Genomic DNA, 12493 nt, shown 5'->3' on the forward strand with positions numbered 1-12493 from the left:
GGCGGGTTCCGAAGAGTATCGGTGCTGCAACTCCAGACGCTGGGCCAGAGAGGGCGCGGCCCGCGGGCGGCGCGGGCGACACGGCCGAGGAAGTCGGCGGCGAGGGGCGCGGGCGGGGGAGGGGGTGTGCGTTACTCGGTGTCCCCCACTCCTCTCCGAGTTCCAAGTCTTTACCTCTGGTCCCGCCTTCTTCTCGGGAGTGACAGACCCGTCGCCCAACCAGAGCCGCGGGCCGGGCGCGGCTCAGCCAACCACGTGGCGGAGGGCGGAGCTGGGGAGGGGGCTCGCGGGGCCAGGGGAGGGGGCTGGGGGCCTCCGAGGGCTCAGGAGCCGCGACCGGCGAGCCATGGCGCTGGGGCTGCAGCGCGCCAGGTACTTGGGTTCGGGGGCAGGAATGATGGGAATTGGGGGGCTCTCCTTCCGGAGACCCCTGAGCTGGGTTGGTGGAGGGGTGCGCGGGTGCGAGCCAAGGACGCCCCGGGGCGCGCAGTGGGAGGCACGTCCCAGCCGCACCCTCCACCCCAGGGGACTGCAGGGGTGGGAGATTTCCCCAAGTCCCCGGCTGCCCCACCTGTCTCGCCAGGAGCGACTTCGGGGTCGTGATCCCCGGTTTCCTCCTACCTCAGACTCACTTCCCCGCCTGGCTGGGGGTGTGGAATTAGGGGTAGCTGCATTTGAGCGGTCCCCGCGCTCCTGGGAGCTACTCTCCCAACACATACTGATCCCTCTGCCCCCGAACCCCCAGGATTGAGGTTGTTCTTTGCCAGTAGACCCCCGGGATCCTAGGAAATATGAGATGCCCCCAAATCGAGCCTTTCCCAGTTATGGGGAGTCCCTTGGAATGGCATTCAGTTCCTGCGTCCAAGAGAAGAAAGATCTCCTTTGATAGGACCCTTCCTGACACAGGCTCTCAAGCTTCGAGTTTCCCTAGAAATGAGCAGAGAGGCGGCCCCTTTCAGAAGCTGCCTGGGACCTTTCCCACGGGCCTTTCTGTAGCCTTTTAAAAGGTAGGGTCACCCCCTTAAATAACAGGGAAGCAAGATTGACCCACTTCCCAAAGTCTGGCTCTTTGTCTCCGTTCTCCACGCCCACCCAGTCCCTTTGACTGAGGGACAGGGGGGCCCCATCCAAGCCTTATTTGGGGGAGACCCCATGGGGTGGGAGCTGTGCGGGCTGCAGTGTGAGAGCCTGCAAGCCCCACAAGCTGTAGTGGGAAGCTGGTGGGAGTGCTCCCTGTGCAGTGCTCAGCGGGGCTCTCCCGGGCGGAGGGTGGGTTTCTGAGTTCACCTCCCAGCAGGTGCAGATCTGCTCGGGCAGAAGGGCCCTGTGCTCTGGGACCACTGCCAGAGGGTCCCATCTGGCCCTGTTCCCATGGGACCCCGGAAAATGTCCCAGGTCCTTAGTTTTCCCTGTCCAGTCTGACGCATCCAGTAAGCCTCACGCCCTTCCCTCCTTCCCGGCTTCGCGGGTCTGATTGGACCCGTCCACACCCCCATTTTTTTTACCTCCCTCCTAAATTCGGCCCCCCTCATTCTATTCTAGTCCCTGGCTCTGGGCCGACCAGGGAACTCTATCCCACCCCTTCTGGGCCAGCTGTGGCCCCACCTCCCAGCGCCCCCTCCTGGCTGGGTGGGGGCCCCTCCTGGCTGAGCTGGGGTGCTCCCCCCTCCTCACTCAAGGCCAGCCCTTTCCTGTGGTGTCATCTTAGCCCTGCGCGCCACTCACTCATAACTCGCACCCGGATCCCGGCCACGCTCCGTCCCTTCCTGCGCCCCCAGGATGGCACTTCAGCCAAAGGGGGCCTGGGCAATGGTGAGTGGGCCCCCACACCTCTTTGCCCCCTACCCTTCTTCCAGTTTGGGCTCGCTGCCATCCCACCCCGAGCAGGGGTGTTCTTGGAAGTCCTTGATGGGTACACGCCCCTGAGTGACCACCCGAGATAGAGGGTTCCTGAAGAAGACAGGACTTTGGGGACGGGCACCCCACTGGATTACCATGTCCTCGGGCACAGGAAGAATCAGGGGAAGAGAGACGCCCCCCCACCAGCCCCGCCCCGAGTCTTGAGTCTTCTCAAACCCAAACCCTGCCTCTAGCCTCTCGGACTACTTCCGGGCAGCGCCAAGAGGAGTCCTTGCCCACGTACAATCGAAACCCCCACCTCCAGATCCTCCGCTGTTTGCAAGACCGCTAATACCCAGTTGAGTATCAGCAGAGAGAGGCCCAGGAGCAGCCCTGAATGTGGGGCAGGGTCTCCCCACTTTCATCACGCTGCTGCTCATGGGTGGCAAGTCCTTCAGGCAGGGAAGAGGTGGGCTTCTTTCCCTCCCATTTGGGACAGGGGGCAGTGGGCCCCAGCCCCTTTCCCAGGCCTCACCCTGAGGCCTCCAGACCGTGGTCCCGCCCCCTGTTCTGGGCTGGAACACAGAGGAAGGGTGGCAGGGTTCCAGCTGCACGTCCTGAGCTGGGCAGAGTGCCAAGGGGCTGGCCCAGGGCTGGGCATGGGGCCAGCTGGGGAGATCAGGAGGCAGCAGGGGTAGGACGGGGGAAGGGACTGAGGCCACTAGGTGAAGGAGGGGCAGGGCAGGGGCCCTTTGGGTGGTGGGTACAACTGCCAAGAGCACAGGCCCCAAAGTCAGGGTTCAAATCTCAGCTCGCCCGCTTCCTGGCAGTATGGCCCTGGGCCAGTGGCTGCCTCTCTGAGCCTTAGTTTCATATCCTGGAAAATAGGGGTCATACCTCCCCTCCCCCGCCCCAGATCAAGATGAGGAACCCGTGAGGAAACAGATCTGGGGGGCACGATACCCAGTAGTTGTGCAATAAACTGCGATCAAGCGGGAGTTCTGGGTGGAAGTAGGTAGACCTGGCTTGAATCCTTGCTCTGCTGTGAAAGCTGTGTGGCTTTAGGCAAGTTCCACCACCTCCCTGGGCCTGCTTCCTCACCAGGAAATGGGGAAGGTAACGGCAGGTCCATGGTTGGATTAATTGAGAAGCAGGTGAGCACAGCTGAGCATCGTTGGAGGATGCTGAGATTACCCCGGGGTTACCTGGGCAAGGGCTGCCCTGACCCTCAGTCTCTACCTCGGTACGAGGGAGATCACTTCTGCTCCATAGGGTGGTTGTAAGGATTTGATGGGGTCTCTAGCTCCGTGAGTGCTCAATACACCAACGCTATCACTATTGCTGCTATCATTATTATTTAGTCCTCTTCCCAAGGTGCTTGTATAAAAACCATGTAATTGTACGCATATGCCACATCATGGGGTCACCGGCACGGCCCACAGGTTACTCCAGTGCTCAAGAGGCTCCCAAGCCCGAGCCTTCCATCCCTGATGTGCACAAAGGGAGAATAGTAAGTTTAACCTTTATATAGCGCTAACCAACTGCGAGGTTCTGTTTTCAAAGTCCGTGATATATATTAACCCATTTAATCTTCAAAACAACCCTATGAGGTAGGTGCTGTTACTATGCTCAGGGAGGCTGTGCAACTTGTCCAAAGTCACACAGCTGATAGGGAGTGAAGGCGGGATTGGAACCCTGAACTCGGGGAACTAGCCCCCACACTCTGTTTAACAGGAAAGGCCCACATTTCCCATTAGGGATGTTAGAACATTCCGAGAACAGGCTGGGAGCTGGAAGGAGGGTCCCTCTGCAGCCCCCAGCTGCCTCCTTCTCTGGAGGAAGCAGCCCTGCCACGAAGAGAGAATTACAGAGCCCAGCTGCCTGGGAGGTGGGGCGCGGACAGCGCCTGTTCCCACTCCCTGTTCCCTCTGTCTGGGCCCCCAGCTCTGGGAGGCCCACTTCCCCCACCCTCTAGGCAGGAAGACAAACAGGGCTGGAAGAGAACAGGACGGAATGTCCTCTAGGGCAGGCAGGACTGAGGCCCCCGCCCCCAGCGACCAGGAGGGAGAGGATGGGGGCCATATCTCACCCCTTCAACCCTCACACTCAGCCTGCCCCCTCTTCTGTGCCTCCCACCAGCGTTTTTTTTTTCCCTCCGCATCTAGATAGGAAATCTCCTCCCTTCTCCCTGGGGGTGGGACTGCAGGTCTCCTGCCTGGGGCTGAGGTCGATGCCACCCTGGAAGCTGCCTTTGCTCCCCTGAACTTAAGAAGGGACAGCATGCCCTCCTAGCCGTTGGTCCCGCTTCCCTGGGAGGGGTCCGAAGAAGGGAATTAGAGAAAAGACTGAAGGTTTTAGAACCTCCCTACCCGGATTCAAATTCCAGCTCTGCCAGTTACTGGCTTTGTAACTTCCTGGGCAAAGGACTTCCCCTTTCAGAGCCTCAGTCTCCCCTTTGTAAAACGGAGGTCTAAAATGCCTCCCTCCTAGGGCTCCCCTGAGGATCGAATGAGTACACACAGGCAGAATACGTAGCACAGTGCCAGACACAGAAATGCTTAGCAAATGACAGCTGCTTACTATTAATGGTTTTATTAATATTATAAACATAGATAAGACTATACTATATGCTATACTAGTTGTAATACACCCCGTAATTTTTTATTCAAAAATGAAAATATAGAGACACTGGGTTCCGACAGACCTGGAGTTTGAATTTGAAGACAGTGGCAGAAATTGGGCTAAAACCTGGAGATAAACCCAGGGCCATAGAGACAGGGAAAATTTAAGAGTTGAGGCAGACCAGTTTTCAAACCCTGGCTTCACTGTTTACGGGCAAGCACCGCACCTCTCTCTGCCTCAGTTTCCTCATCTGTTCAATGGGAATGTCATTATAATTTTCCTCTAGGGCTGTCTGAGCATTAAAGGGGTTAACGAGGTTCACTCTTGGCCCAGGGTCTGACATAGTAGTAAAAGCTGGATAAGGGGCAGATATTTCTGACAAAAAGATATTCTTCCAGCCCACACACGCAAAATGCAGGTATCTGAAGTGGATTACAGGGCAGGAATGAGCGTCGGCTGGACAGAACTGGTTGGCTTGCTGTGTCACCCTGACAGGTCCCTGCCCCTCTTAGTGGGCCGTTAGACTTTGAGATCCATGTTCCAAGATTATGAGGACTCAGCTCAGCTGAGGGGAAAGGACAGGGGAGGAGATTCTGGGAGGCTGTAGGGCAGGGGGCCTGGGAAGCTTCCTCCCTCCCCTGGCCCCAGGCCAGCTCAGCCAGCCCCCTCCCAGGAGGTGGCCTCCCTGTCCCCTAGGCGCCCTAACCCGGGAAATAAACTGCAGATAAGTCAGGGAGGGGACAGAGGGGCCCTAGGCGCGTCTTGGAGAAGAGCAACGCGCAGGGAGGGCAGCATGGGCTGGCTTGGGAACAGGTAAAATCCGGGGCTCCAGGGTGTAACCCTCCCAGGCCCAGAGAGCGCCATGAACTCGCCGGGGCCACACAGCGAGGCTTGCACAGCCGCAGCCGTGCCCTCAATGAGCCCGGGCCCCGTGTGGCGCGTCCCGTCGTCCTCTTCCCTTTCGGGGGACGCCACCAGTGAACGCTGCTCCTGCCCTCAGGTCGAGCACGGAGCTGCGCAAGGAAAAGTCCCGGGATGCGGCCCGCAGCCGGCGCAGCCAGGAGACCGAGGTGCTGTACCAGCTGGCGCACACGCTGCCCTTCGCGCGCGGCGTCAGCGCCCACCTGGACAAGGCCTCGATCATGCGCCTCACCATCAGCTACCTGCGCATGCACCGCCTCTGCGCCGCCGGTGAGCCCCGCCCCGGGAATGCCCGTCTCGGCGGGGCCCCGCCCACAGAAAGCTGCATCCCAGGGAGGCCCCGCCTCCGGGAAGTCTTATCCCGCCCCGGCCCCGCCCTCTGGCGCTGTGTTCCCGGCGGAGCCCCGCCCCCTTGGAAGTCTATCACTTGTGAGGCCCCACCCCTCGGAGTGCGCCCTTGGGAAGTCCCGCCTCCTTAGGATTCTAGGTGAGGCCCGCTCAGCCCCCCAAGGCCCTCGACCGTTAGGATTTGGTCCCCTAGGACAGCGATCCCCAACTTTTTTGGCACTAGGGACCGGTTTCATAGAAGACAGTTTTTCTACGGACTGGAGGAGAGGAGGGAAGGTGGAGCTTAGGTGGTGATGCACCGCCCCCTTCCTAACAGGCCATGGACCGGTACGGGGACCGCAGCCCTAGGAGACTTTGCCCAATAGGCCCTGTCCTCTTATAATAAATACCCGAGGGAGGCTCGTTACTGTACTTGAGAGTCCCTCTGCCCCTCTCCTCCCCTCTAGCTCTACCACTTCTTCCCTTAGTAGCCATCCCCTTGACTTTCAACTCTGCGGGAGGCCCTGCCGTGCGCATGCACGCAAAGACACACACGCCCCCCTTGGAATCACTGGACCCTGAAAAGATTTTACTATGAGGGAAGCAGAGCCCTCCTCTGGCAGGCTCTGCCCATTGGACCTTCGCTGCCCCATAGAATTTTACTTCTGTGGGAGGCTTTGTCCCTTTAGAATTCTGTCCCCTGGGAGACCCTGCTCCTAATTCCAATGCTTGGTGGTCCTGCCCTCTTTCTTGGGATTCCCAGCCACTAGGATGTGCCCCCTCTCACCTGGGGGGGAACTGTAAGTTTCTCTGAACGGTAGGAGGCTAGCCAGGGTGGGCCCACAACCGACTTAGAGACACCCCTGTCCCCCCTGTCCCGGGCACCAGGGGAGTGGAACCAGGTGGGAGCAGGGGGAGAACCCCTGGACGCCTGCTACCTGAAGGCCTTGGAGGGCTTCGTCATGGTGCTCACCGCCGAGGGAGACATGGCTTACCTGTCGGAGAACGTCAGCAAACACCTGGGCCTCAGTCAGGTGAGAGGAGCTGCCTACTCTGTGCCCGGCCTGTGTTGGTGACGCTGGGAAAACGGTGGTGACCAGGACAGTCTTGGCCCTGCCTTTACGGGAATCACAGTACAGAGGGGAGATGGGCATGTCACCAGACAGGAAGACCCAGAATGGTCAGGGCTGGGATTGGACAGCCTGGCAGGGGGGTGTGGGAGACCAAAGGCAGGGGATACCTGACCCAGCTTGGGGGGAAATCGAGGGCTTCCTGGAGGAAAGTACATCTGAGCTGAAACCTGAAGGTCTTGGCCAGTCAAAAGGGTATGGGGAATGGATGGGACCAGTGACGATCAGGAAGATATACGACAGAGGGAACAGAACAGACAAAGGCTCAGAGGCGAGAGGAAGCAGAGCACTTTGGGGAAATAAAGAAGTTTATCCTGTCTAGGGGCAGAGTGCAATGGGAGAAGTTGAGAGAGAAAATTCTAGAGAGGTCAGTAGGGGCTGGACAATTCAGGACCACATTAGAAGGTTTCTCTCCAGGGCCCTGGGGAGCCATGGAAGGATTTGAAGCAGTGGAGAGGTTGTGCCACAGAGATAGAGTCAGATTTACATTTTTGGAAGATCCCTCTAGGTGCTGCATGGAGATAGGGTTGGAAGCCATGAGACCACAGGTGGGGAGATCGAGGTGTGGGTGCCAATCTCGGGTGGGAGAAGAAGTGTAGGGGAGAGGCCAGGGGGCTGGGAGGATAAAAACACGACGCTAGCTCTGATTAACCCTTACAGCAAGCCCATGAGAAAGTTCCCATTCTCTTTTCTATTTCATGTAAATGGATGCCACGGTTGGCATCTGTCCCTTTTCCCTGCCTCATGACCCCACTTCTGGTACCAATGTCTCTGTTGGTATGAGCTTCTGAACTCAGAGAGGTGAATGTCCCCAGGTCCCAAAGCTAGGAAGTGGCCGAGCCAGGGTGTGAATCCAGCTCCAAGTGGTGCTGTCAGAGGAGGCAGACCTCACTCTTCCCCCATTCGCTGTCACTGGCACGGCTCACATTGTGAGCCGGTGTGGGTCCCCCTTCATCTGCGTCCCCTCCCCGAGCACCAGCCTCATTTCCTAAGTTGAAATGAACAGTTGGGTTTTTGGCTTGGCGAACAGGCGTGATATGAACGGGGTCTCATCCCAGGGCCTTTGCACTTGGGCGAGGGGATGCGGATGGCAGGGAGATTGATCAGAGGCTCAATTCACGAGCTCTGCTCCCGTCCCTGGCAGCTGGAGCTCATCGGACACAGCATATTCGATTTCATCCATCCCTGTGACCAAGAGGAGCTTCAGGACGCCCTGACCCCCCAGCCGAGTGAGTTTCTTGGAGGCCTCTGTCCCCATTTTACAGAGGAGGAAACTGAGGCTCCACGCCTCCCTCTGCATGTCCCTTCCTCCTCTGGAACACCAGACTAAGGGAAGTCGAAAGAGGAGAAATAGCCCTGCCCTGGGGATCTGTAGGGGACACGCTCTCTGGTTCCAGGTCCCAATTTTTGGGATGAAGCGGGGGAGACTCTCCAGGGTGCTGGCGAGAACTGGGCCCCATCTGCTGCTCCCTGGTGACCTGCCCCCACCCCCTGACCCTCCCCAGGCCTGTCTAAGAAGAAGGCAGAGGCGCCCACCGAGCGGTGCTTCTCCTTGCGCATGAAGAGCACCCTCACCGGCCGTGGGCGCACCCTCAACCTCAAGGCAGCCACCTGGAAGGTGGGCAGGGCCTGGCTCAGAGGGTGCCCAGGGCCTGCTGAGGCCAGGCCTGAGCCCCTGAAGATCTTGAAGGCGGTTGCTGTCCAGGGGTCTCCGGGGCTAGGGGACCCTGCGGGGCTCTCTCAGGCTGGGTCTGGTGGGTCCTGAGGGCGTCTAGGAGGTTGGGCTGTGGGCCCCCTTGAGCCTGGAGTCCCCTTGGGGTTGGGTCTGGAGTCCTCAGAGATCTCCTCTCAGCTCCCCGTGGGTAGCCCCCGCCCCGACGCATCCCTGCCTCGCCCCCTCCTGGCCCCCAGGTGCTGCACTGCTCTGGGCACATGAGGGTCTACAGGTCCCCCATGAAGACCTCCCCGGCTGGGAGCCCCAACTCAGAGCCCCCCTTGCAATGCCTGGTGCTCATCTGTGAAGCCATCCCCCACCCGGGCAGCCTGGAGCCCCCGCTGGGCCGGGGGGCCTTCCTCAGCCGCCACAGCCTGGACATGAAGTTCACCTACTGTGACGAGAGGTGGGCAGGGGCCCAGCCGCCCCCCAGCCCTTCCTCTTTCATCCTGCCCAAGTTCACGGGCTGTTTCCCCTCCCACGCTCCTCACCCCACCTCCCTCTCTCTCTTCCTGTGTCTGCCTATCTCTGAATTTTCTACGGGGCTTTGTATCTTTGATTCTGTCTGTCTGTTAGTGTCTGTCTCCCTTTGTTCTTTTTCTTACGTGAGTCAATTTGTAGCCTCACTGCAGCCTCGAACTCCTGGCCTTAAGCTATCCTCCTGCCTCAGCCTCCCAAGTAGCTGGGACAACAGGCGCACGCCCAGCTAATTTTTTTAGTTTATTTTTTGTAGAGATGGGGTCTTGCTAGGTTGCCCAGGCTGGTCTCAAACTCCTGGGCTCAAGTGATCCTTCCACCTCCGCCTCCCAAAGTGCTGGGATTACAGGCATGAGCCACCGCGCCCAGCCTATTTCTTTTCATTCTTTCCTCTTTTTCTTTTTGTTATTTTCTTCCTTCCCCTCTCTTCCTTCCCTCCTGTTTCTTGCACTTTCTTTCTTTTCTTTGCTCTTCCCCCGCTTTCCAACCTCTCTCCCTGGTGTCAGTTTCCTGTTGCTATTGTAACGTATTCTCTCAAACTCCATGGCTCAAAACTACACAAATTCACTGGCTCATCATTCTTGGGGTCAAAAATTCGAAATGAGGCTTAGAGGGCAAAACTCGAGCGCTGTGTTCCTTCTGGAGGCCCCAGGGGAGAATCTGTGTCCCTGCCTTTTCCAGCTCCTCAAGGCCGCCTGCTTTCCTTGGCCCGTGGCCCCTTCCTCCGTGTCCACACCACTCCTTTCCATGCTCTGACCCGCCGGCCTTTTATTAAGATGAGGCCCTCCGTGATCACACTGGGCCCACCTGGGCAGTCGGGCTCATCTCCCCATCTCAAGATTAACTTCGTCACCTCTACAAGGTCGCTTTTGCCACGTCAGATGCCATCCCATTCACAGAATCTGGGAACTAGGATGTGGACATCTTTGGGGCTGTTGTCTAGCCCAACACACTCCTCTTTTTCTGTTTCTTACTTTCCCTTTCTCTCTGTTACAATCCTGTCTCTATGTCTCATTGGCTTTGTCCCTGTGTCCCCTTGCTCCTTCCCTCCACCTCAGCCAGTTGCACCCTGGCTGACGAGACACTCCCCCATCCCAGGATCGCGGAGGTCGCCGGCTACAGTCCCGATGACCTGATTGGCTGTTCCGCCTACGAGTACATCCACGCGCTGGACTCAGATGCAGTCAGCAAGAGCATCCACACCTGTATGTGTCCTGTTTCCCTGCCTGGAGCCAGCTGCCGCACGGCCCCCAGCCGACACCAGGACCCCAGCTCCCCACGCCCCAGGGAGCCTTCCCCTCCCCACCCCAACAGCAGCTCCCCGAGCCCCAGGGAAACGTCTCCTTCCTGCCTCCCCCATGCCCAGCTCCCAGCCCCCAGAGCCTTCTCTCCCAGCTGCCCCTCGTGTGGCCCTGACCCCTCCCCATCCCCCTCCTCAGTGCTGAGCAAAGGCCAGGCAGTAACGGGGCAGTATCGCTTCCTGGCCCGGAGTGGTGGCTACCTGTGGACCCAGACCCAAGCCACAGTGGTGTCTGGTGGCCGGGGCCCCCAATCAGAGAGTATCGTCTGTGTCCACTTCCTGATCAGGTACGCAGGAGGGGCGGGGGTGGCAGTGTGTGCAGGTCTGGTTTGCATGCGTGGACGGGCGCGCGCACGCATGCATGTGTGTCATGCATAAGTGTGTGTAAGACAATGTGTTCATGTAATGCATGTGTACAGCCATGCGACTGCACATGTATGTGTACACATGTGTGTGTGTGGGTGTGTGTACTATTAAACTTAAAAGGACCATGTTCAAGTTAAAATAAGAAATGCAACAGAATTATGGGGTTTTATTGCGCTTTTTAAAAATCGAGGTATAATTTATATATAGTCGGTTCTATTTTGGTTTACAGTTCCATGAATTTTGACAAACGCATGCAGTTATGTACCCACTACCACAATCAAGCTATAGAACAGCTTCTTTTTTTTTTTTTTTGAGACAGAATCTTGCTTTGTCACCCAGGCTAGAGTGCCGTGGCATCAGCCTAGTTCACAGCAACCTCAAACTCCTGGGCTCAAGCGATCCTCCTGCCTCAGCCTCCCGAGTAGCTGGGACTACAGGCATGCGCCACCACACCTGGCTAATTTTTTCTATTTTTAGTCACCCGGCTAATATTTCTATTTTTAGTGGAGATGGGGTGTCACTCTTGCCCAGGCTGGTCTCAAACTCCTGACCTCAAGCGATCCTCCCACCTTGGCCTCCCAGAGTCCTAGGATTACAGGTGTGAGCCACGATGCCCAGCTAAACAGTTTGATCACTCCAAAAAATTATCTTATAGTAAACCCCTCCCCAACCCCTAGTTCCTGGTAACTACTGATCTGTCCTCAGACCCTAAGGTTTGCCTTGTCCAGAATGTCACATACAGGGACTCATACAGTATGCAGCTTTCCGGGTCGGGCTTCTTTTGCTTAGCATGATGTATTTAAAATTCATCCACGTTGTGCTTTGTATCAGTGGTTCCTCTGTAATGGTGAGTCCTATTCCATGGTATGTGCATGGACCGCAGTTTGTTTACCCATTCACCAGTTGGAGGACTTTGGGCTGTTTCCTAGTTTGGGTGATTACAAAAACAGCTGCTATAAACATTCTCATACAAGATTTTGTGAGATTACACGTTTTCATTTCTCTTGGGGAAACATCTAGGAGCGGAATGCACGGGTTATAGGGGAAGTGTATATTTAACTTCCTAAGAAACTGCCAAGCTGTTCTGGCAAAGTGGCTGTACCATTTTGCACTCCTATGCATGCATTCTCATCCACACCGCCGTGTATGAGAGTTTCAGTTGCGCCACATCCTTCACAGTAATTCGTATCGTATGGGGGTTTTTTTGGTTTGGTTTTTAATTTTAGTCACTCTAATAGGTGTATAGTGGTGAAATCGTAGGCTTTTTACCCCTCATCATGCATCTTAGAGGTTTTTTACCGTTTAGGAATGCAGGGGTATCAATGACAACATTATGATGCGGGCAGCATGTTATTACATAAGATAGAGTGAGAATTATAGCTTTTCTTCGAAGGTTATCTTACAGGACATGGTGCCAATTTCTGATCTGGGAAGTGTTCTGAAATGCAAATCAATTTATGTCTTATGTCTCTGCAGCTCAGAGTGCCCTTCTGTGGCTCCCCAATATCCTTAAGAGAAAGCCTGAATGCCTTAGCATGGGTCACCAGGCCCTGTGATACTCCTACCTCTCTCCCCTTCTCACTCACCCTCCAGACCTCAGGGCCTTTGCACATGCGGTTCCCCCTGCCCATGTGTTCTCTTCCCTCCTCCCCTTTCTGCTGAGTCATGCCACCTCATCCATCCAGTCTCAGCTCAGACATCACTCCCTGGAGACCCTTTCCTGGGCCCCCACAACAGGTCTCTCCCCAGTATCCACTACTTTTTTTTACTTTTATTTTTTATTTATTTATTTATTTT

General features: G+C 56.7%; 1 protein-coding gene across 3 annotated transcripts in view; it reads left to right on the forward strand.

Annotated features, from left to right (window-relative positions):
• The first annotated feature begins 340 nt into the window (after nt 1–340).
• The window catches only part of HIF3A (hypoxia inducible factor 3, alpha subunit), a 25595-nt gene continuing 13442 nt past the window's right edge, over nt 341–12493 (forward strand). Inside the window, exons 1-8 of one of the 3 annotated variants that reach the window (XM_012653277.1) lie at nt 341–372; nt 5462–5652; nt 6598–6743; nt 7984–8068; nt 8345–8457; nt 8751–8959; nt 10129–10235; nt 10470–10617. In XM_012653277.1, the coding sequence (XP_012508731.1) occupies nt 347–372; nt 5462–5652; nt 6598–6743; nt 7984–8068; nt 8345–8457; nt 8751–8959; nt 10129–10235; nt 10470–10617 (1025 nt within the window). In that variant the 5' untranslated portion in view covers nt 341–346. Of the gene's footprint in view, nt 373–1692; nt 1813–5189; nt 5275–5461; nt 5653–6597; nt 6744–7983; nt 8069–8344; nt 8458–8750; nt 8960–10128; nt 10236–10469; nt 10618–12493 lie in introns of those variants that run through there. The other 2 variants (XM_012653278.1, XM_012653279.1) reach the window with 2 other exon arrangements.

The sequence above is a fragment of the Propithecus coquereli genome, unplaced genomic scaffold, assembly GCF_000956105.1.
Source record: "Propithecus coquereli isolate 6110/MARCELLA unplaced genomic scaffold, Pcoq_1.0 Scaffold42, whole genome shotgun sequence".
In the NCBI taxonomy this organism is placed as follows: Eukaryota; Metazoa; Chordata; class Mammalia; order Primates; family Indriidae; genus Propithecus; species Propithecus coquereli.